Source organism: Cervus elaphus, chromosome 18 (assembly GCF_910594005.1).
Source record: "Cervus elaphus chromosome 18, mCerEla1.1, whole genome shotgun sequence".
Classification (NCBI taxonomy): domain Eukaryota; kingdom Metazoa; phylum Chordata; class Mammalia; order Artiodactyla; family Cervidae; genus Cervus; species Cervus elaphus.
The window spans coordinates 111,555,456-111,581,007 of record NC_057832.1 but is presented as its reverse complement, the minus strand read 5'-3'; the positions used below and the strand labels follow the sequence as shown (position 1 = coordinate 111,581,007).

Below are 25,552 nucleotides of genomic sequence, written 5' to 3'. Positions count from 1 at the left end.
AGGTTGTCTTTGTCAACATTTTGTTTGTTTGTTTGTTTGTTTTTGGCTGTGAGAAAGTTTCATGCTTAATAAGTTTCCCTTTGATTATTCTTGCTTTTGTTTCCTTTTCCTGAGAAGACAGATCTCAACATTTATTGTACAACTTATAGCAGAGAGTGTTCTGTCTGTGTTTTTTCCTAGGAGTTTTATGATTTTTGGCATTACATGTCTGTCTTCAATCCATTTTGTGTTTGAATTTGTGTATGGTATGAGGAAATGCTCCAATTTCTTTTTTTTACGTAGTTGTCTAGTTTCACCAGCACCACTTATTGAAGAGAATGTCTATTTCCAAACTGTATATTCCTGCATTCCTTGTCATATTTTAATTGACCATATTTGTGTGGTTTTATTTCTAGACACTCAGTTCTATGTTTGGATCAATGAATGTGCTGAGCCAGGTCATCAGGGTGCCCATGGAAGACGATGACCTGCCAGTTATCTGTATTTCTGCAGGCACAGCTTTGCCAGATGAAAAGCTCAGAACTGCATATTTTAGTAAAGATTCTTAGGAATCCATCAAGGTCACATCCTGTGTCTTCTTTGCCAGATACCCTGCACACTGGGGAATCTGAGACCCCTTACAGCTTCCTTCCCCATCCTTGGATTTGTATTCCCACCAGCTGTTTTCCACCTCCCCTTCTGCTCATCCTGTGTGGCCATTTACAGGTTTTTCTTTCTGGTTTATGCTCTTTCAAGGTGGGTTTCCGTTAGTAGTTCCTACCCTCCTATGACACCACTGATTTCCTGAGCTGGGTTCACGGTGAGTTTGTGTTCTAGGAAGGGCTGACGTGCTGCACTGTGGACTGGCTGGCTGGCACAGAAATACAGAGCTGAGTCCGCTGCCTCGGTGGAGTTGATTTCCAGGCTGCAGGGTGAGTTTTTGGGGCACTTAGCTGAAAATCGCTGTTTGAACACAGCTGTATCTTCTATAATTTTTTCATTCTGTAAGTAAACCAAAAACTCGAATGGTTCTTCCAGCTTCTTGCGATACCAGTAAACATAAGTATGTCCTTTTTTGGGGACACAATCCATCTTGGCTTTCTGGTCTTTTCCTTTGACCAGATGACTGGGACTCTGGGCGACCTCAGTGTCCATGGAGCCTGTGAGGAAAGAGACAGAAAGTTCACAAAAAGTCCTTGAAGGAGCCTGATTTTACAGCCGCAGGAGAAAGTCCTGAATCTAGAGGCCAAGAAATTCACCTCACCTGCTCCCCAGAATAAAAGAGCCACACAGCACAGGAGGCCGAGGCACATGGCTGGCTCGGGGAGGAAGCAGGGCCGTGGCTTCTCCTCTCAGGCGCCTCATCCCCCTTCAGCACCTCCCTGTGACGTGATCTCTTTCTGTGGTCATCACAGTCCCCATGTACATGAGAGGCTAGCTTTTCATAGACTGGGAGGGCAGGGGAAGCTGGTGGAACAACTAGTGTGCATTTCAGACTGCTTCAATAATCTTTTTCCTGATTCTGCTCTTTCATCATTTCTTTAAAAATAAAAATCAGTTACACATCAATAACTTACTTGCTTTTTATTTTGCCGGTTTGCCTCCTCCCCTCCCCGCTTCCCTCTCAGACAATGAACTACACAACTTGCTCTATGTCAGTCTTAGCTTCTACTGCACTTACAAGTGGATACAGCAGCTATCTTCTACTAACAAGCCAAATTTTGAACTATACAAAAGAAATATTTGTGATGGATATATAAAGCATCTAGAGAAATAATAAAACGAGTCATCTAGCCTGAAACTGTTAGCTTAGGAGACAGATTTTCTCTGAGAATTTTTAAGTCCCTGTGTTATTTTTCTAGATTTTATCATTCTTTCTCTACAGGTCTTGGAAAACATAATCCCAAAGTTCAAGTTTTTACTCACTTTCTTTCCATTTCCAGTTTTAGACTTATAAAAGAATCTGTAAATTATATACTAATCAGTGTTTTATGTCTTTGAAATTTATCTAAGGGATTTATTCTGTTTATACTTTTTCTGTGTCATTTTTTTATTCAGCATTATGTCTGTGATAATTATTATTATTTCATATAATAATTTAAATGATAATACTTTATTATTATTGTTTTGGCAGATAATTTTATATAATTTACTTTTGCTAATATGTGCATGACTGTTCATTCCCTCAGTCGTGTCTGACTCTCTGTGACCCCATGGACTGTAGCCCATCAAGTTCCTCTGTCCCTGGGATTTTTCAGGCAAGAATACTGGATTGGGTTACCATTTCCTCCTCCAGGGATCTTCCCGACCCATGGGTCCAACCTGCGTCTCCTGTGTCTCCTGAAAAGCAGGTGGATTCTTTACCCGATGAGCCATCACTAATTTATAAGGTTCCATTTATTATTAATAGTTCGTCAGAATTTATTATCCATTCTGAGTTAATGTACACTAGTTTTCTCCTCTAGATTTTGGTGCTGGTAGAAACAGGACTGCATTCCTGTACAAACAGGACCTTTCTTTACATACCAAGGTATAATATTTCCCTATACCCATGTATATAAAAATTGAGCCTTAGGGTCACCATGTCAACTTTACACACTAAGACAAAAAGCTTTCCAAATTATGCCAAATAAATAATCCCAACAACCGTTGTGTGTTTTCCAGGGTTGCACATCTAAAATTCAACTGGTACTGTTCTTTCTAATTTTTAAAATTGTTGGCTGTGCCAGTTGGCATGTGGTTTATTAGTACCCTGAGCAAGGATAGAATCAGCGCCCCCTGCAGGAGAAGCCCAGAGTCTTAACCACTAGACCACCATGGAAGTCCTGGCACTTATGTTCTTTTAACTTTGCCAGTCTATTAAGATAAAATTTCAGTGCTGGGAGCCATTATGGGAGGTCCCGCCCATGACGAGGTCATGAAGAAAATACCGGACAGGCAAGGCCGTCCGGGACCCCATCCATGACGAGGTCACGAGGAAAATACCTGACAGGCAAGGCCGTCCACGATATAAGGGACCATCCAGGTTGGCCTTGGCCTCTACCCCACCCTGTATCCTCCCCCCTTTTCTGCTGTTGTTCTTGTTTGCCCTGCTGCGGATTCTTGTGTTGCCTGCAGAGAGCTCTCCTGCTCCTCTTTCACTAAATAAAGACCAACTTAAAACCCTAATTAATAAATCTCCTAGATGCTGGTACCCTGTGAAGGGGCCAGGGATGAAGGAAATGCTTCAATTCAAACCCTTTTGCTGGCATTCTGGCTTGTTTGATAAATGTGTGATCTCATTGCACAAAATGCTCATGATTGTTCTAAACATCCTAAGCACAGTACGCTAACAAAAGAAACTATTAAGCATAGGTCCTTCCACGGGGTGAGAAAAGCTCCACAAATATTATAGCCACAAATGTGCCTAATAGAAAATTGTTTATATAGAGATTAGCTGGCGACTTCTTGCAGGTAATTAACTTTTAGACTAAGAGCCTGTTTTGTGCCATATCTGCTGTTTTTGCAGTCCTTCGCATTTCTGTTCTGTAAAAATGTAATCCCATCTAGTTCCCATGGAGATGACACCTAATAGAAAGAAAATAGATTTACCACAAAAAAGACAGGGTCGGCTACTGAAGTTGCTTAAAGTTACACCAGGTGCAAGCCATAAATTGTCAACAGGCCTGAAAGCCAAAAGATATTATACATAGAGATTAACCATTAAAAAGGCCCTAATAGGCACAGAGCCCTTTGCGGGGTGAGGAAGCCCTATTAGAGAATACAAAAAATATTGTTTTAAAAGTGGTTATTGGATCAACGTTGGATTGATGTTAATGTGCTGAGATTGTGCAGTGGACACTATTGTTAATATAGTTGGAGAACTAGAAAAATAAGAGTTTAGCCCTAGTGTAAAAACAATAAGATAATTGTTAATTTTAACCAGGAGTGCTAAACAGGGGCTGCCTCATTAGAGCCACAGGGTCTTTGTGTGTTAATCTTTTTAGATAAATTTAGCTGAGAATTTCTGCAAAAAGACTGACTTTTGTGTTAACAAGATTATATTTCTATTATGTTACAACTTGCTGTACCGTGAGACTGCCACTTTTCTGTTTTCTGCTAACCTCGAGGCCAGAAGATAATGTACAAAAAATCTATGGGAAAAGACTCTCATAAACAAAAAACATACAGAGCACACCTGGTTTCGTGAAGGACAAGCTGATATAATGTTAAACTAAGTCTGTGTGCTTATCTGCCCCTTAGAAATGTAGAAACTTAGGGTATGAAGGCTGCGGTGAAAAATAAAGCAACTGCCAGACTCTGCTGCACACTCCTGGTCTGCTCTCTCTCTCTCTCTTTCTCTCTCTCCCTCGCAGACTTGGCCCTATCAAGGCTGGTCTCACGTGTCTTCTCTCGCCGACGGCGTTCATCCTGAGGGTTCCCCTGGATCCTGCTGGGGCTGGACCCTGGCAAGAAGCCCAGAGTCTTAACCACTAGACCACCATGGAAGTCCTGGCACTTATGTTCTTTTAACTTTGCCAGTCTATTAAGATAAAACAGTATCTCACTGTAGTTTTAGTTGCATTTTTATGATTTTCCAGTTCAGTTCAGTTGATTAGTCGTGTCCAACTCTTTGTGACCCCATGGACTGCAGCACACCAGGCATCCCTGTCCATCACCAACTTTCAGAGCTTGCCATCGAGTTGGTGATGCCATCCAACCATCTCATACTCTCTTGCCCACCTCTCCTGCCTTCAATTTTTCCCAGCATCAGGGTCTTTTCCAATGAGTCAAGGCTTCATATCAGGTGTCCAAAGTATTGGAGCTTTAGCTTCCACATCAGTCCTTCCTATGAATACTCAGAACTGATTTCCTCTAGGGTTGACTGGTTTCATCTCCTTGCAGTCCAAGGGACTCTCCAGCACCACAAGAGTCTTCTCCAACACCACAGTTCAGAAGCATCAATTCTTTGGCGCTCAGCTTTATTTATGGTCCAACTCTCACATCCACACATGACTACTGGAAAAACCGTAGCTTTGACTAGACAGACCTTTGTCAGCAAAGTAATGTCTCTGCTTTTTAATATGCTATCTAGGTTTGTCATAGCTTTTCTTCCAAGGAGCAAGAGTCTTTTAATTTCATGCCTGCAGTCACCATCTGCAGTGATTTCAGAGCTCAAGAAAATAAAATCTTTTAGTTTCCAATTTCTCCTCATCTATTTGCCATGAAGTGATGGACCATGTGCTATGATCTTACAATTAAAAAAATTAGACACCAAGCTTAGAGAACTTAAAAAGACCTCAGTAAAATATCAAGGAGGGACTTCTAAGGGAGGGAGAAGTATTCTGTGTCTTGATCATCATGCCAGCTATCTATATAGGCACAAAATCTCATCAAAATACATTGACACATATGCTCATAATGGGTGCATTTTATTGCAGAGTTGTTGCTTTTAAAGCTTGTGTAAATGTAGTAGTCAGGACCTAGGGAGTTGCTGAGTTTCTTGCTCAGCTTCTCTGGCAGGGACAGCAGAGAGAAGCAGCCATGAACCCCTAAAGAGTCCCTGAGTCTGGATCAATTAATGTGCTGAGCCAGGAGATTATGGTGCCCCTGCTGATTATTTCTGAAGGCACAGCATTGCCAGATGAAAAGCTCAGAATTGCATGTTTTAATAAAGATTCTTAGGAACCCATCAAGGTCACATCCTGTGTCTCTCCTCTGCCAGACACCCTGCAAACTGGGGAATCTGAGTCCCCTTACAGCTTCCTGCCCCATCCGTGGGTTTGTGTTCCCACCAGTTATTTTCCACCTCCCCTTCTGCTCATCCTGTGTGGCCATTTACAGGTTTTTCTTTCTGGTTTATGCTCTTTCAAGGTGAGTTTCTGTTAGTTCCTACCCTCCTACGACATCACTGATTTCCTGAGCTGGGTTCACGGTGAGTTTGTGTTCTAGGAAGAGCTGACGTGCTGCACTGTGGACTGGCTGCTGGCACAGAAATACAGAGCTGAGTCTGCTGCCTCGGTGGACTTGATTTCCAGGCTGCAGGGTGAGTTTTGTGGGCACTCAGCTGAAAATCGCTGTTTGAACACTTCTGTATCTTCCACAGTGTCTTGATTGTGTAAGTAAACCAAAAACTCGAATGGTTCTTCCAGCTTCTTGCGATACCAGTAAACATTAATATGTCCTTTTATGGGGACACAATCCATCTTTGCTTTCTGGTCTTTTCCTTTGACCAGATGACTTGGACTCTGGATGACCTCGGTGTCCATGGACCCTGTAAGGAAAGAGACAGATGGTGTAGTGAAAGCCCAGGAGAAAGGCTGATTTTGCAGCCACAGGAGAAAGTCCTGAGACTGGAGTCCAACAACTTCACAACAGGGACTTACCTGCTCCCCAGAAAAAAAAGGTCACACAGCACAGGAGGCTGAAGCACATGTCTGGATCAGGGAGAAGGCAGGGCAGTGACTTTTTCTCCAAGCTGCCTCATCCCCCTTCAGCACTTCCTTGTGACGTGGTCGGTTCACGTGGTCATTACGGTCCCTGTGTACGTCAGTCTCTAACATTTCATAGGCTGCGAGGGCAGAGAAAGCTGGTGAAACAACTAGTCTGAATTTGAAACTGCTTTGTGTTTCTTTTTCCTGATCCTTCTCTCTCATCAGTCTTTAAAAAATAGAAGTCATTTCACATCAGTAATTTATTTGCTTTTTTAACTTGTCAATCTACCTTTTCCCCTCCTCCCTTCCCTCTTAGGCAATGAACGATACACTTTGCTATAGGTCAATCATAGCTTCTATTGCATTTACAAAATCGTATAGCAGCTACTTTATGGTAAAAAAACAAACTTAGAGCTCTACAGATATTCATGGTAAACATGCAATACATCTAGAGAAATAATAAAATGAATGATCTTGCCTGGAACAATCAGTTTAGGAGACAGACTTTCACCAAGAATTTTCAAGTCTCCGTGTTATTTTTCTAGATTCTTGTCTTTCTTTCTTTACCTATCTTGGTAATAGTAACATTATCTTCCCTATTCTCTCTCTTTTCCTAAGTTTAAATGACTTTCATCAAATTTCATGAAAGTATCTTCTGTGATTTTGATTAGTGCTGCATCGAATACATAGATGATAGTACAAAAATAGGAATGCTCTTTCTATTGGTTTAACTTATGCATGATCATGGTATATAGCTTCACTTATTTCAGGTTTTTAAAATGCTTTCCCTAAAATGTAATACTTTCCTGAATTAAATAATCATTTACCTAATAGATTTTTTAGTGTATTTTATATATTGTTATAATTTGTAAATGGTCTCTCTCTTTAAAAAATAATTTTTTGACTGTTGCTAGTATATGGAAATAAATTGACTTTTTAAGTTTATGTTAAATTCAGTTCAGTTCAGTCGCTCAGTCGTGTCTGACTCTTTGCGACCCCATGAATCACAGCATGCCAGTAAACTTATTAAATTTGTTGTTATTAATAATGCAAGTCTTCTTTAGATTCCTTTGGTTCTTCTTCTCAATTTTCCATCTGTCTTTAATAATTTCTTTGCTCCTTTCCTCATTCTCACCCTTTTTTCTAGTTCTGTTGGCTAGATATTCAGCATAATCATGACCAGAAACAGTGGCAGACTTCATTTACTTACTTATGAATTATGTTTGACCCAGACAGCTACAGGTACTAGATATGTGGTAGATGCTATGGAGGGTTAAAAAGTGTAAGATTAGGCCCTGCTATTAGAGGAGTTATTGGCATGCCAGGATATTTGCAAATCATTCTCCCAACTATTACTGCACCAGGTCCTTCTCGACTGACCCACAGGAAAGCCAAAACAAGAGATGCCCAGGTTTGTAGGAGAGAAGAGATTTGTCTGCAAGGCAGTCAGCCAAGCAAGGAGATGAGAGATCTTCTGCCGATTTTTTTGTGCTGTTTTTGTTTTTCATAATGAGTTGACTGAACTTAATGTGAAAATTTTGGATATTAATTCTTTACTGGTTATATCATTCACAAATATTTTCTCCCATTCAGCAGGTTGTCTTTGTCAACATTTTGTTTGTTTGTTTGTTTGCTTTTGGCTGTGAGAAAGTTTCATGCTTAATAAGTTTCCCTTTGATTATTCTTGCTTTTGTTTCCTTTTCCTGAGAAGACAGATCTCAACATTTATTGCACAACTTATAGCAGAGAGTGTTCTGTCTGTGTTTTTTCCTAGGAGTTTTATGATTTTTGGCATTACATGTCTGTCTTTAATCCATTTTGTGTTTGAATTTGTATATGGTATGAGGAAATGCTCCAATTTCTTTTCTTTATGTAGTTGTCTAATTTCACCAGCACCACTTATTGAAGAGAATGTCTATCTCCAAACTGTATATTCCTGCATTCCTTGTCATAGTTTAATTGACCATATTTGTGTGGTTTTATTTCTAGACACTCAGTTCCTTGTTTGGATCAATGAATGTGCTGAGCCAGGTCATCAGGGTGCCCACAGAAGATGATGACCTGCCAGTTATCTGTATTTCTGCAGGCACAGCTTTGCCAGATGAAAAGCTCAGAACTGCATATTTTAATAAAGATTCTTAGGAATCCATCAAGGTCACATCCTGTGTCTTCTTTGCCAGATACCCTGCAAACTGGGGAATATGAGACTCCTTACAGCTTCCTTCCCCATCCTTGGATTTGTGTTCCCACCAGCTCTTTTCCACCTCCCCTTCTGCTCATCCTGTGTGGCCATTTACAGGTTTTTCTTTCTGGTTTATGCTCTTTCAAGGTGGGTTTCCGTTAGTAGTTCCTACCCTCCTACGACACCACTGATTTCCTGGGCTGAGTCCACGGTGAGTTTGTGTTCTAGGAAGAGCTGACGTGCTGCACTGTGGACTGGCTGCTGGCACAGAAATACAGAGCTGAGTCCGCTGCCTCGGTGGAGTTGATTTCCAGGCTGCAGGGTGAGTTTTTGGGGCACTTAGCTGAAAATTGCTGTTTGAACACAGCTGTATCTTCTATAATTTCTTCATTCTGTAAGTAAACCAAAAACTCGAATGCTTCTTCCAGCTTCTTGCGATACCAGTAAACATGAATATGTCCTTTTTTGGGGACACAATCCATCTTGGCTTTCTGGTCTTTTCCTTTAACCAGATGACTGGGACTCTGGGTGACCTCAGTGTCCATGGAGCCTGTAAGGAAAGAGACAGAAAGTTCACAAAAAGCCCTTGAAGGAGGCTGATTTTGCAGCCGCAGGAGAAAGTCCTGAATCTAGAGGCCAAGAAATCCACCTCACCTGCTCCCCAGAATAAAAGAGCCACACAGCACAGGAGGCCGAGGCACATGGCTGGCTGGGGGAGGAAGCAGGGCCGTGGCTTTTCCTCTCAGGCGCCTCATCCCCCTTCATCACCTCCCTGTGACGTGGTGGCTTCCTGTGGTCATCACAGTCCCCATGTACATGAGAGGCTAGCTTTTCATAGACTGGGAGGGCAGGGGAAGCTGGTGGAACAACTAGTGTGGATTTCAGACTGCTTCAATAGTCTTTTTCCTGATTCTGCTCTTTCATCCTTTCTTTAAAAATAAAATCAGTTACACATCAATAACTTACTTGCTTTTCATTTTGCCAGTTTGCCTCCTCCCCTCCCCCCTTCCCTCTCAGACAATGAACTACACAACTTGCTCTATGTCAGTCTTAGCTTCTACTGCACTTACAAGTGAATACAGCAGCTACCTTCTACTAACAAGCCAAATTTTGAACTATACAAAAGAAATATTTGTGATGGATATATAAAGCATCTAGAGAAATAATAAAACGAGTCATCCAGCCTGAAACTGTTAGCTTAGGAGACAAATTTTCTCTGAGAATTTTTAAGTCCCTGTGTTATTTTTCTAGATTTTATCATTCTTTCTCTACTACGTCTAGGAAAGCATAATCCTAAAGTTCAAGTTTTTACTCACTTTCCTTCCATTATCAGTTTTAGACTTATGTAAGAATCTGTAAATTATATATTAATCAGTGTTTTATGTCTTTGAAATTTATCTAAGGGATTTATTCTATTTATACTTTTTCTGTCATTTTTTAATTCAGCATTATGTCTGTGATAATAATTTATGTTTTTGCAGAAAATTTTATATAATTCACTTTTGCTAATATGTGCATGCCTGCTCATTCCCTCAGTCGTGTCTGACTCTTTGTGACCCCATGGACTGTAGCCCACCAAGTTCCTCTGTCCCTGGGATTTTTCAGGCAAGAATCCTGGAATCGGTTGCCATGTCCTCCTCCAGGGGATCTTCCCAACCCACGGGTCCAACCTGCATCTCCTGTGTCTCCTGCAAAGCAGGTGGATTCTTTACCCACTGAGCCATCATTAATATATAAGGTTCCATTTATTATTAATAGTTCGTCAGAATTTATTATCCATTCTTGAGTTAATGTACACTAGTTTTCTCCTCTAGATTTTGGTGCTAGTACAAACAGGATGGCATTCTTATACCTTTCTTTACATACCAAGGTATAATATTTCTCTATACCCAGGAATATAAAATTGAGCCTTAGAGTCACCATGTCAACTCTACATGCTAAGACAAAATGCTTTCCAAATTAAAATGAAGTTGCTTAGTTGTGTCTAACTCTTTGCGACCCCATGGACTGTAGCCTACCAGGCCTCTCCATCTGTGGAATTTTTCAGGCAAGAATACTGGAGTGGGTTGCCATTTCCTTCTCCACCGGATCATCCCAACCCAGGGATTGAACCTGGGTCTCCAGCATTGCGGGCAGATGCTTTACCATCTGAGCCACTAGGGAAGCCCCAGGAAAGCTCTAAATTAAGCCAGATAAATAATCCCAACAGCTGTTGTGTGTTTTCTTGGGTTGCACATCTAAAATTCAATTGGTACTATTCTTTCTAATTTTTTAAATTTCTGACTGTGCCAGGTGGCGTGTGGTTTACTAGTACCCTGAACAGGGATAGAACCAGCGCCTCCTGCAGGGGAAGCCCAGAGTCTTAGCCACTCGTCTGCCATGGAAGTCCTGGCACTTATGTTCTTTTAACTTTGCCAGTCTATTAGGATAAAATAGTATATCACTCGTTTTAGTTTGCATTTTTATGATTTTTCAGTTTAGTTCAGTTCAGTTGCTCAGTCATGTCTGACTCTTTGTGACCCCAAGGACTGCAGCATGCCAGGCTTCCCTGTCTATCACTAACTTCCAGAGCTTGCTCAAACTCAGGTCCATCAAGTTGGTGATGCCATCCAACCATCTCATCCTCTGTCATCCCCTTCTCCTCCTGCCTTCCATCTTTCCTAGCATCAGGGTCTTTTCCAATGAGTCAGGACTTCATATTAGGTGGTCAAAGTACTGGAATTTCAGCTCCAGCATCAGTCCTTCTAATGAATATTCAGGACTGATTTCCTTTAGGATTGACTGGTTTGATCTCCTTGCAGTCCAAGGGACTCTCAAGAGTCTTCTCCAGCACCACAGTTCAAAAGCATCCATTCTTTGGTGCTCAGCTTTCTTTATGGTCCAACTCTCACATTCATACATGACTATTGGAAAAACCATAGCTTTGACTAGACAGACCTTTGTTGGCAAAGTGAGTGTCTCTGCTTTTTAATATGCTGTCTAGGTTGGTCATTGCTTTTCTTCCAAGGATCAAGAATCTTTTAATTTTATGGCTGCAGTTACCATCTGCTCTGATTTTGGAGCCTAAGAAAATAAGGTCTGTCACTATTTCAATTGTTTCCCCATCTATCTGCCAGGAAGTGATGGAACCGGATACCATGATTGATCTCAGTTTTTGGAATGTTGAGTTTTAAACCAGCTTTTTCACTCTCCTCTTTTACTTTCATCAAGAGGCTCTTTAACTCCTCTTTGCTTTCTGTTATAAGGGGGTGTCATCTGCATATCTGAGATATTTCTCCCAGAAATTTTGATTCCAGCTTGGACTTCATCCAGCCCAGTGTTTCACATGATGTACTCTGCATATAAGTTAAATAAGCAGGGTGACAGTCTACGGCCTTGATGTGCTCCTTTCCCAATTTTCAACCAATCTGTTGTTCCATGTCCAGTTCTAACTGTTGCTTCTTGACAGGCATACAGGTTTCTCAGGAGGCAGATCAGGTGGTCTGGTATTCCCATCTCTTTCAGAATTTTCCACAGTTTGTTGTGATCCACACAGTCAAAGGCTTTAGTGTAGTCAGTGAAGCAGAAGTAGACCTTTCTCTGGAATTCTTTTGCTTTTTGATTTAATATATTTTTTCTGTTTATAGGCCACTAGTGTTTTTAGTACACTGCTCTTTGCCCATATTTCTTTTTGAATGTTCAGCTATTACTTATTCCTTACATATTCCTGGTAGCAAACTTTGTCAGTTACATGTGCTGCTAATATCTGTTCAATCTGTGCTTGTCTTTCACTCTTTGTAATGCCTTTTTTTCAGTTGATTCCTAACTTAGTTGAGTCTACATTCTCTTTGGGGAGGGTATGCATTTAATTCTTTGTAATTATGCTCTTGTACCCCAAGATCATAAAGATATATTTACAAGTTATTTACCAGACAGCTAACATTTTAAAGTTATGTGTAAGCATTTGATTCTTTAATAAAGATTATTTTTGCTTAGGCTGTGAAAATGAATTTAAATCCATACTTATTTCTGTGGATAACAGCTTGTCCCAGAAGAACATTGCATTATTCCCCTGCATACCTCCAGCTCTGGCTCTATCATATATAAAATGCCTACTTAAACATGCTCCCCTTTTAAATCCATGATTTTAGTTTGTTTATTTATGCTTTTTTCATTATCCTAAATTAAGAAATGATTTGATAATTCAATGAGAAATCACCGTACTTTGTCCCTGTTCAACATTATTTTCTCTATTCTCTGTGTTGTCCACTTAAATTTCAGATGACTTTCATCAAATTTTATGAAAATATCTTTTGGGATTTTGATCAGCCCTGAACAAACAGATGATAGTGCAGAATTAGGAATACTCTATGGGCTTCCCTGGTGGCTCAGAGGGTAAAATGTCTGCCTGCAATGCAGGAGACCTGGGTTTGATCCCTGGGTCGGGAAGATCCCCTGGAGAAGGAAATGGTAACCCACTCCAGTACTCTTGCCTGGAAAATCCCATGGACAGAGGAGCCTGGTAGGCTAGAATCCATGGTGTCACAAAGAGTCGGACACGACTGAGCAAGTTCACTTTCATTTCACTTTACCATTGGTTTTACTTATTCATGATCATGGTATATATTTTCACTTATTTCAGATTTTTAAAATGTTTTCCTTTAAAATTTAATCCTTTTCTGAATTAGTCTCATTTACCTAATAGATTTGTTTTTATGTATTTTATATGTTATGTATAATGTATTTTATATATGTATGTATGTATTTTATGTATATATGTATGTATGTATATAATGTATTTATATATGTATGTATTTTATATGTTAGAATTTTTAAATGATCTCTCTTTAAAAAATATTTTAACTGTTGATAATATATGGAATAAACTTTTTATATTTATATTAAATTCAATGAACTTATTAAATCTGTTATTATTAATAGTGCAATGCTTCTTTAGATTCCTTTGGTTCTTCTTCTAAACTTGCCATCTGTCTTTTAAAACTTATCTTCCCCTCCTTTTCTCATTCTCAGCCTTTTTTATTGTTCTACAGGCCAGAATTTGGCAAAATCTTCACTAGAAATACTAGTGCCATTCATTTACTTATTTATCAGTTATATTTGACTTGGAGAACTACAGGTGCTAAACATGTGGTAGATGCTATGAGGGTTATAAGGTATGAGATTGCCTCCTGCTATTAAAGGAATTAGCCACATGCCAAGGTGAAAGTGACAGTGATAGTCACGTCTGACTCTTTGCCACCCATGGACTGTAGTCTGCCAGGCTCCTCTGCCCATGGAATTCTCCAGGCAAGAACACTGGGGTGGGTTGCATTGCCCTCCTCCAGGGGATCTTCCCCACCCAGAGATAAACGAATGTCTCTTACATCTCCTGCACTGGCAGGCAGGTTCTTTACCACTAGTGCCACCTGGCAAGCACATCACTCTCTCAACTGTTATTGGCCCAGGTTCATCTTGGCTGACCCACGTGAAGCCAAAACACTAGATGCCCAGGTTTGCAGCAGAAAGTGAAAGTCGCTCAGTCATGTCCGACTCTTTGCGACCCCATGGACTATACAGTCCTTGGAATTCTCCAGGCCAGAATAGTGGAGTGGGTAGCAGTTCCCTTCTCTAGGGGATCTTCCCAACCCAGCGATCGAACCCAGGTCTCCCACATTGAGGGTGAATTCTTTACCAGCTGAGCCTCCAGGGAAGCCCAAGAATACTTGAGTGGGTAGCCTATACCTTCTCCAGCAGATCTTCCCAACCCAGGAATTGAACTGGGGTCTCTTGCATTGCAGGCGGATTCTTTACTAGCTGAGCCACAAGGGAAGCCTGTTTGCATCAGGGAAGTGGTTTATTTGCAAGGCAATCAAGCAAAGAGATGAAAGATCTTCTGCCCATTTTTATTTATTTATTGTTTATTTGTTTGTTTTAAAGATGAAATTTATATCAAAAGTTCTTATATAAGCCAATCATGAATAAACTTTTATAATGAGCTTCTCAAATCTTTTTACTATCTACCTTTCTGGCTCAGCTGGTAAAGAATGTGGGAGACCTGGGTTCGATCCCTGGGTTGGGAAGATCCCTTGGAGGAGGGAAAAGCCACCCACTCCGGTATTTCTGGCCTGGAGAATTCCATGAACTGTGTAGTCCATGGGGTCACAAAGAGTCGGACATGACTGAACAACTTTCACTTTCTTCTTGGGATAGCATTGTTATGATAGTATTACATTTTCTTTTTTATTCAAATGAACTGTTTTAAAGATTAATGATTATTAGCAAATCTTGATGCAAGATAAACATGATATTATAAAATTACCATTTCCTATCAACTATCTAAGGTAAAAAAAGTATTTGGTACTAAGTGTTCTTATGTTCAAATTCTAAAAGTAATTTAAAAAAAAAAAAAAAGTAATTTTTAGTCCCAAGGGAACTTGGTACTCCCAGACTTAAAAAAATTTTTAATGATATTTACATAATATATATATTTTTCATCACTAAGTTCCTCCTCATCACTGAAGTATGTGCTTTTCTTTATCCTTGGGAGTCTTGAATCATCTGATATTGAAGGACCTCCTGAACTGGGTTTCCATTTTTTTTGTTCTTCTTCAGTTTTGGCTTGCTGGAAAGCTATAGCCTGACTGAGGTTGTCAAGAGCAGGATCTTCCCCTTCATCTTCACTTTCTTCTACTTCAATTTATTCTTCTGGCTCAGGAATTTTCTCTTTTTTTCTTTTTCTCTTTCTTCTTTGGAGGTTCACGTATTCCAAGCATATTTTTAGGACAGGCATAACTTAAGTGTCCACTTTCCCCACATTCATAACACTTAGATTTATCAAAGTAGTTTCATCTTCGGATGAACTCAGCTGCTCTTCCATTGTCAATAGCAATGCTTGCTTTTATCACTCTACCAAATAACTGTTTGTTGTTTATTGCCCTGGTACAGTTTTGTGCAGAGTCTTTATCCAAAAATAAAATAAATGCAACCCCTTTACTCCTTCTGGTATCTTTATCTTTCATTATAGTAACCTTTACAACTTTGCCATACTTGGAAAATATCCGATATAAGTCATTGTCGGTCAGGGAAAAGGGCAGATTGGATACATACACTGTGCTTTTACTTGGGGCCAATCCACCACTCATTTCTTCAAGTGGGGCGGGCCCGGGGGATAGGGCCAGAAGAGCGTGAGTCCTCAACTTACTTGGGGCTCAACCCCGACCGTTTGTCGCTCCTTGTAGCTGCCTCAGCATCACGGGTCCTGGGACAGGTCAGGCACAGGAGACGAGAAGGTAGCTAGCATCTTCTGCCCATTTTTAAAATTGTGTTGTTTCTGTTTTTCATATTGAGTTCCCTGAACTGTTTATATATTTTGAATATTAATGGTTTACTGATTATTTTGTTTGCATATATTTTCTTCCATTCAGCACGTTATCTTTTTCTTTCATCAGTGGTCCTCTTTAGTTTGTTTTTGCTGTAAGAAGATTTTAAGGTTAATTCAATCGCATTTGTTTATTTTTGCTTTTGCTTTCTTCCCCCAGTGAGACAAATCTGAATATACATTGCTACAATAGATGTCAAAGAGTGTTCTGACTGTTTTTTCTTCTAGGAGTTTTATTGTTCCTGGCCTGCATGTCAGTCTTGAATCTATTTTGAGTTTATATGTGTGTGTGGGGTCTGAAAACGTTCTAATTTCATACTTTTATGTAGCTGTCCAGTTTTACCAGTACTACTTATTGAAGTCAATCTTTTCTAAGTTGTATATTCTTGAATTCTTTGTCATAGTTTCACTGACCATGTTTTTGTGGGTTTATTCCTAGACTCTCAAGTGTATGTCCATTTTTGTGGCAATACCATTCTGTTTTGATTATTATAGCTCTGTATTAATAATATTAACTGAAGTCAGACAGTATGACACCTTTAGCTTTGTGGTTTTTTTTTTTTTTTTAATTCTCTTTTTACTTTCTGGGGTCTTTTTACTATCTGGGGTCTTCTGTGCCTTTCACATAAATTTTAGAATTATTTGTTCTAATCCTGTGAAAATTGTTGTAGGCATTTCAATAGGGACTGCATTAAATCTGTAGTACAGACCTTTTAGTAATATTAATTCTAGAAATGGCCCATGAGAGGAACAAGAAATGAATTCACAGACTTGACCAGCAGAGATGCAACACCCAAATTCTTCTTTGCAAGTCATGTGCTTTGCAGTAAAATATTCTCCTTAAATATAGTTAACTTACTGGTTTACTTTCACAAGCAAAAAGTATCTCGTCTTAACTCTTCCAGTATGTTTGAATTGGTTTCTTTCACTTTAAAGCAGAACAATACTAACAGGCACACAGAAGTTGAGGCTGCTCTTGTGATCTCAGGTATAGTTGCCAGCGAACACTAATTTCTGGAAAAGGTGTTTTTCTATAATATATTGCGGTTGAGACATCCATTGAGAAGTGTAAAGACTAAATCAAAGTGGGATAATGCAAAGTCTTGGAAGAAATATTTTAATAAATAAATTTCATATGAGAATTAAAAAGTACATTCATAATACATGTCTTAAAAATTTAGAGAAAACAAAAAAGTTCAACAAAATATGTGCTGGACATATTCTATAAAAAACATACAAAGCAATGGTAAAAGAAGTTAAAAAGACCTTAGTAAAATCGCATGGAGGTGTTTTGGGGGAGGGGGAAATAGTCTGTGTCTTGATTCTCATGCTGGTGGCACGGATTGAAAACTTGTCACAATGTACTGAATATGGACCTACATTGGTGCATTTCGTTTTGGTATGTTATGCCTCAAAGTTGCTTTTAAAAGTTGCGCCATCGCAGGAACCTGGTTGGGGAGATGCTAAGTTTTCTGCTCAGTTGCTCTGGCAGGGACAGCTGAGAGAAGCAACCATGAACCCTGAGGAGTCTCTGGGTCTGGATCAATGAATGTGCTGAGCCAGGCGATCAGGGTCCCCACGGAAGACAGGTGACCTGCCGATTATCCTGACGTCTGAAGGCACAGCCTTGCCAGATGAAAAGCACGGAACTGCACGTTTTAATAAAGATGGTTAGAAACCCATCAAGGTCACATCCCATGTCTCCTTTGCCAGATACTCTGCAAACTGGATTCTTTACCAGCTGAGCAACCCGCTCCAGTACTCTTGCCTGGGAAATCCCATGGACGGAGGAGCCTGGTAGGCTGCAGTCCACGGGGTCGCTAAGAGTCAGACACGACTGAGCGGCTTCACTTTCACTTTCACTTTCTGCAAACTGGGGAATCTGAGACCCCTGCACAGCTTCCTTCCTCTTCCTTGGGTGTGTGTTCCCACCAGTTATTTTCCACGTCTCTTTCTGTTCATGCAGTGTTGCTCATTTACAGATTTTTCCTTCTGGCTAATGCTCTCTCAAGGTCAGTTTCTGTTAATTCCTACCCTCCTACAACACCACTGATTTCCTGAGCTGGGTCCACGGTGAGTTTGTGTTCTAAAAAGAGCTGACGTGCTGCACTGTGGCCTGGCTGCTGGCACAGAAATGCAGAGCTGAGTCCGCTGCCTCGGTGGACTTGATTTCCAGGCTGCAGGGTGAGTTTGGGGGGCACTCAGCTGAAAATCGCTGTTTGAGCACAGCTGTATCTTCTGTAATTTTTCCATTCCATAAACAAACCAAAAGCTCAAATGCTTCTTCCAGCTTCTTGTGATACCAGTAAATAAGAGTGTCCTTTTATGGGGATGCAGTCCATCTTTGCTTTCTGGTCTTTTCCTTTGACCAGATGACTGGGACTCTGGGTGACCTCAGTGTCCATGGAGCCTGTGAGGAGATAAAAGTTCACAAAAAGCCCTAGATTTGGCAGCCATAGGAGAAAGTCCTAAAACTTGAATCTAATACATTTGCCTCACCTGCTCCCCAGAGAAAAAGAGCCACACAGCACAGGAGGCCGAGGCACATGGCTGACTCCAGGAGGAAGCAGGGCAGCGCCTTTTCCTCTCAGGCGCCTCATCCCCCTTCAGCACCTCCTTGTGACGAGGTCGCTTCCTGTGGTCACCGTCCCGGGTACCTGAGACTCGAACATTTCATAGGCTGACAGGACAAGGAAAGCTGGTGAAACAACCAGTATGCATTCCAAACTGCTTTCCTTTTCTGTTTCCTGAGTCTGCTCTTCCCCCACTTCTTTAAACATAAAAATCATTTCTCATGAATAATTTGTTTGCTTTTTAAATTTGTCAGCTTGCCCTCTCTCCTCCTCCCTTCCCTCAGACAATGAACCATATCACTTGCGGTCTGTCAATCATGACTTCTACTGCACTTACAAAATGGCATAGCAGCTATTTTATGTTAACAAACCAGATTTTGAACTATACAAAAGAAATATTTGTGATGAACCTGCAATAGATCTAGACAAATAATAAAATGAATGATCTTGCCTGAAGCAGTCAGTTTGGAAGGTAGATTTTCCCAGAGAATTTTTAAGTCCTTGTTATTTTTCTAGATTCTATCATTCTTTTCTACCAGGTCTAGGTAACCATAATCCCAAAGTTCAAATTTTTACTCACTTTCTATTACCACTTTTAGATTTATGTAAGAATCTGTAAATTATTTATTAATCATGTTTTATGTCTTTGGAAATTATCTAAGGGGTTCATTCTGTTTATATCTTGTTCCAGTAATGTTCTTTTTTGTTCAATAGTGTGTCTGTGCCAGTAATTCATGTTTTGCACATAATTTTAGATAATTCAATTTCATTAGTAAGTAGAATTCCATTTATTAGTTTGTCAGAATTTATTATCCATTCTTGAATTTATTCACAGTAGTTTTTTCCTCTAGATTTTGGTACTAGTACAAACGGGACTACATTCTTATACCTTCCTTTATAAACCAAGTTGTAATATTTCTCTATACCTGGGAATATAAAAATTGAGCCTTAGGGTCACCACGTTAACTTTACATACTAAGACCAAATACTTTCCAAATTAATTAAGTCAAAAGATCTCAAGAACATTTTAGTGTGTTTTCTAGTGTTACACACCTAGGACTCAATTGGCACAATTCTTTTGCCAGTCTATTAGGATAAAATGGTATCTGACTGTAATGTTAGTTTGCATTTTTATGATTGTTAAGGAGGTTGAATATATTTTTTTTTCTGTTTACAGGCCATTACTGTTTTCTGTACACTGCTATGCCCATATTTCTTTCTGGTTTGGTAGCTATTACTTATTCGTAACAGTTCCTTACATATTCTGGTTACCAAATTTTGTCAGTTACATTTGTTACTAGTACCTTTTGATTTTGTGACTTGCGTTTCACTCTTTGTCATTTTTTTAAATATGTTTATGTATTTCTTTGGCTACTCAGGGTCTTGGTTGCAGCCTGCGGGATCTAGTTCCCTGGCCAGGGGTGGAACCTGGGCCCCCTGCATTGAGAACATCCGGTCTTAGCCAACAGACCCCAGGGAAGCGCCTGGAGTGTGTTTTATTGATATTTCTAATTTAGTTGGGTCTAGATTCTTTTTATGGAGTGTACACATTTAATTCTTTATAAGCAATGCTTTCATAATCCGAGGTCATAAAGATGAATTCACAAGTTATTTATCAAACAGCTGACATTTTGAATGTTGCACTAAAGCACTTAATTCTTTTATAATGTATGGAATTTTAATTTTTAAAATCTTTTATAACAGCTTGTCCCAGAAGAACATTTTGTGTAGTGCCTTATTCCTCTGCATACATGCAGTGATGGCTCTATCATATATAATATGCCTATATAAGCATGCTGCCCTTTCAAGTCTATGATTTTCCATTTGTAAATTCTTATGCCTTTTTCATTGTTCTAAATTAGGAAATGGTTTGGTGATTCAAAGAGGAACCACCTCACTTTCTACTTGTTCAATATTATCTTCCCTAGTCTCTTTATTACACATAAATTTCAGTTTACTTTCATCAAATTTCGTGAAAATACCTATTGTGATTTTGTTTTGTGCTGCATTGAATTCATAGATAATAGTGCAGAAACACTACTGGTTTAATTTTTTCATGATCACGGTATAAATCTTCACTTATTTCAGGTTTTTAAAATGTTTTCCTTTAAGATTTGATATTTTTCTGTATTAAAGTCTCATTTACCTAATCAATCTGTTTTACGTATTTTATATGTAATTTAAGAATTTGTAAATGGTCTCTCCCTAAAAATATTTTTAACTGTTTGTTGCTAGAATATAGAAATAAACTGACTTTTTATATTTATGTTAAATTCAGTACTTATTAATTTGTTGTTGTTAATAATGCAATACTTTTCTAGGTTCCTTTGGTTCTTCTTCTAAATTTGCCATCTGCCTTTAATCACTTTTTTCCCTCCTTTTCTTATTCACACTCTTTTCTCTTGTTCTGCTGGTTTGAAATTCAGCACAATCTTGACTAGAAATTGTGGTCACATTCATTTACTTATTCATCAGCTATGTTTGACGTAGACAACTACAGATACTGGATATGTGGTAGATGCTATGGGGGTTACAAAGTGTAACATTAGATCTTACTATTAAAGGAGTTACTGGCATGCCAGGATATCTGCAAATCATTATCCCAAATGCTACTGGGCCAGGTTCATCTTGGCTGACCCACAGGAAGACAAAACACTAGATGCCGATGATTGGAGCAAGAAGAGGTTTGTTTGCAAGGCAACAAAGCAGGAGATGAGAGATCTTATGCCCAATTTTTAATTGGGTTGCTTGTGTTTTTTAAATTGAATTGCCTGAACTGTTAAGATATTTTGGATATTAACGCTTTACTGGTTTTATTATTTGCAAATATTTCCCTCCATTCATCAGTTCAGCTTTTTGTTTCGACAACGATTTTTTTTCTCTCTTTTTTTCTATGAGAAGATTTTAATCTTGATTAGGTCACATTTGTTTATTTTTGCTTTTGTTTCTTTCCTTTGTAGAGACAGATCAAAAGATACATTGCTACAATAGATGTCAAAGAATGTTCCGCCTGGGTTTTCTTCTGGGAGTTTTATGGTTTCTGGCCTTACATGTTGGTCTTTAATCCATTTTGACTTTATATTTGTGTATGGTGTCAGAAAATGTCCTAATTTCATTCTTTTATGTAGTTGTCCAGTTTTAATAGTACTACTTATTGAAGAGGAAGTCATTTCCAAACTGTATATTCTTGCACTCTTTGCCATAGTTTCATTGACCATACATGTTTATTTCTGGGCTCTCAGTTCTATGTCCATTTGTGTGCCAGCACCATTCTGCTTTGATTATTATAGCTTTGAGCATTCACTGACATCAGAGATTGTAATCTCTCCAGCTTTGTTCTTTTTTCTCTTGATTGCTTTCACTATCTGAGGTCTTATGTGGTTTCATACCAATTTTAGAACTATTTGTTTTAGTTCTGTTCGTAGGCATTTTGATAGAGACTGCAGTAAATCTGTAGTACAGACCTTTGAACAATATTAATTATAGAAATGGCCGGTGGGAAGAATAAGAAATGTATTCACAGACTTGACCAGCAGAGAGGCAGCACCAAAATTTTCTTTGCAAATCATGTGTTTTGTCAAATATTCCCCTTAATTACTCTTAACTCACTGGCTTATTTTCATAAGCAAAATATATTTCTTCTTAACTTTAACAGTATGCTTGATTTAGTCTCTTTTACTTTAAAGCAGAGCAATACTAACAATCGGGCACACAGAAAATGAGGCTACTTTTCTGATCTCAGTTTTGGCTGCCGGTAAACACTAACTTCTGGAGAAGGTCTTTTCTATAAACCTCTATACTGAGGTTTAGACATCAACTGAGAAATGTAAAGACTAAATCAAAGTGGGAAAATGTAAAGTCTTCACAGAAAATATTTTAATAAATAAATTCCTTATGGGTATTAAAAAGTGCATTCATAATATATCTCTTACAATGATTTTATGAAAAATTAAGAAAACTTCAACAAAATATGTGTGGGACATGATCGATCAAGAAAAATATACAAAGCAATAGTGAGAGAAGTTAAAAGGACCTCAGTAAAATACCATGGGGGATGTTTTGGGAAGGGGGAAATGTTCTGTCTTGATTGTCATGCTGGTTACATGGGTGTAAAATCTTGTCAAAATACATCAATATGTGCCTAAAATGGGTGCATTTTGTTGCGGGTATGTTATGCCTCAACGATGCTTTTAAAAGTTCCATGATTATAGGAATCTGGACGAAGGGAGTTGCTGACTTTCTTGCTCGGTTTCTCTGGCAGGGACAGCTGAGAGAAGCAGTGATGAACCTTGAGGAGTCTCTGGGTCTGGATTAATGAATGTGCAGAGCTGGGTGATCAGGGTGCCCAGGGAAGACAGATGACCTGCTGATTATCCTTATTCCTGAAGGCACAGCTTTATCAGGTGAAAAACACAGAACTACATGTTTTAATAAAGATTGTTATTAATCCATCAGGGTCACATCCTGTGTCTCCTTCGCCAGATACCCTGCAACCTGGGGAATCTGAGACCCCTTACAGCTTCCTGCCCCATCCTTGGGTTTGTGTTCCCACCAGCTGTTTTCTACCTCTCTTTCTGCTCTTCCAGTGTGGCCATTTACAGATTTTTCCTTCTGGCTAATGCTTTCAAGGTGGGTTTCCGTTAGTTCCTACCCTCCTACGACACCACTGATTTCCTGAGCTGGGTTCATGGTGAGTTTGTGTTCTAGGAAGAGCTGACGTGCTGCACTGTGGACTGGCTGGCTGGCACAGAAATACAGAGCTGAGTCCGCTGCCTCGGTGGACTTGATTTCCAGGCTGCAGGGTGAGTTTGGGAGGCACTCAGCTGAAAATCGCTGTTTGAACACTTCTGTATCTTTCACAATGTCTTGATTCTGTAAGTTAACCAAAAACTCAAATGCTTCTTCCAGCTTTTTGTGATACCAGTAAACATAAGTATGTCCTTTTTTGGGGACGCAGCCTATCTTTGCTTTCTGGTCTTTTCCTTTAACCAGATGACTGGGACTCTGGGTGACCTCAGTGTCCATGGAGCCTGTGAGGAAAGGGACAGAAAGTTCACAAAAAGCCCTTGAAGGAGGCTGATTTTGCAGCCGCAGGAGAAAGTCCTGAATCTAGACGCCAAGAAATTCACCTCTCCTGCTCCCCAGAATAAAAGAGCCACACAGCACAGGAGGCCGAGGCACCTGGCTGGCTGGGGGAGGAAGCAGGGCAGTGGCTTTTCCTCTCAGGCGCCTCATCCCCCTTCATCACCTCCGTGTGACGTGGTGGCTTCCTATGGTCATCACAGTCCCCATGTACATGAGAGGCTAGCTTTTCATAGACTGGGAGGGCAGGGGAAGCTGGTGGAACAACTAGTGTGCATTTCAGACTGCTTTAATTTTCTTTTTCCTGATTCTACTCTTTCACTATTTCTTTAAAAATAAATGTTATTTCCATATTAACAATTTATTTCCTTTTTTAACTTGTAGATTTGCCTCCTCCCTTCCCTCTCAGACAGTACATAGCTTGCTGTTACCAATAATAGTGTCCACTGCACTTAAAAAATCATAAATCTGCCTCTTAAATTAAAAAATTAAATGTTGAACTTGTGCAAAATAATATTTATGATGAATATGCAATGCATTTAGGGAAACAATAAAATGAATCCTCTTGTTTGAATCAATCAGCTTAGGAGTTAGATTAATACTAATAATTTTTAAGCCCCTGTGTTATTTTTATAGACTTTATTGTTGTTTTTCTACCATGTCCATGTAACTACACACCTGAAGTTTATATTTTTATTCACTTGCTTTTCATTACAGTTTTTCTCATTTATGTAAGAATCTGCAAATTTTGTATTAATCAATGTTGTATGTCTTTTAAATTTATTTGTGGGAGTTCTTTTTCTTGGCCATGCTCTTTTTCCATTCAACATATGCCTATGTTATTAAATCATGTTGTCTCATGTAGTTTTAGATAAATCAGTTTCACTAATACATAGGATTCCATTTATTAGTTTGTCAGAATCTATTATCCATTTAACCTCATGCACCCTAGTTGTTTTGTTTTTTTAACCCAGATTTTAATGCTACTATAAATAGGACTGTATTCTTATACAATTCTTTACATACTTAGGTGAAAGTTTCTCTATACCTGGGATTGTAAAAATTGAGCCTTAGGGTCACCATGTCTATTTTACATAGCAAGACAAAATGGTTTCCAAATTAATTAAGCAAGTAAATAGTCCCACAACAGTTTATCAACTATATTCAAATGTTCCTCCTCAGCACTCAGTTGGCACGCACTGTTCTTTTAATTTTGTCAGTTTATTAGGTTAAAGTGGTATCTCACTATAGCTTTAGTTTGCGTTTTTATGACGGCTAAGGAGATTGATATTCTGAATTAATACACTTATAGGCCACTGGTTTTTCTGTACATTGCTCTTTCCTCATATTTTTGGTAGATTAACTATCATTTATTTGTGTTATGCCCGATGTCCGAATCCCCAAGCGGGAAGAGAGAAGGCTTCCAAGACAATGCAACTCGCAGGAAGGGAAGTTTATTACTGACTCGAGCCAGGACTCTCCGCCCGCAACCAACGCAGTGGTGCGAGTCACAGAGCCCCGAGCCCAAGCTGTTACACAAATTTATAGGGTGAGAAGCGGATTTGTTACACGTTTGCAAAGCAATTTCATTGGTCAATATTTTCCCCGCGCGGGACTTTCCTGGAGGTTTCCGCCCCGTTCCTAATTTCCTAATTGGCAAACATTGGTCAGTGTTAAGTGAAAGCTAATTGGTCCTAATTGGAAAACAGTGGTACCAAGTAGGAAGGTCTACTCCTAATCTAAGCTGTGTTACTTCTGCTGGCCTCACAATTTGTAACAGTTCTTTATATATCTCAGATACTAAACTTTGTCATTTACATGAATGCTAATATCTTTTCAATTTGTGACTTGTGTTTTTACTCTTTGTAAATTTTTTATTGATATTCCTTATTTAGTAAAATCTATCATTCTTTTTTGGGGAGGGTGTGAATTCTTTAATTCTTTATAAGCAATGTTTCCATAGCTC

The 25,552-nt window shown here is 39.3% G+C and overlaps 1 long non-coding RNA gene, 1 pseudogene and 4 gene segments (V, D, J or C); 1 reads left to right on the top strand and 5 right to left on the bottom strand.

Moving 5' to 3' along the window:
* Positions 1 to 25,552, bottom strand: part of LOC122674684 — a 141,760-nt gene that overhangs the window by 110,449 nt on the left and 5,759 nt on the right.
* On the bottom strand, positions 624 to 1,479 carry LOC122674699. The segment is given in 2 exon segments: positions 624 to 1,139; positions 1,244 to 1,479. Coding segments are annotated over 2 exon segments (432 nt in total).
* Positions 857 to 25,062, top strand: LOC122674709. The gene is made up of 6 exons (XR_006335022.1): positions 857 to 911; positions 5,911 to 6,004; positions 8,382 to 8,721; positions 8,803 to 8,896; positions 22,766 to 22,907; positions 23,212 to 25,062. It is a non-coding gene; the product is annotated as an uncharacterized LOC122674709 (long non-coding RNA).
* LOC122674704 lies at positions 5,809 to 6,398 on the bottom strand. The segment is given in 2 exon segments: positions 5,809 to 6,232; positions 6,345 to 6,398. Coding segments are annotated over 2 exon segments (375 nt in total).
* Positions 8,790 to 9,284, bottom strand: LOC122674702. The segment is given in 2 exon segments: positions 8,790 to 9,124; positions 9,229 to 9,284. Coding segments are annotated over 2 exon segments (375 nt in total).
* On the bottom strand, positions 14,929 to 15,736 carry LOC122674688 (annotated as a pseudogene).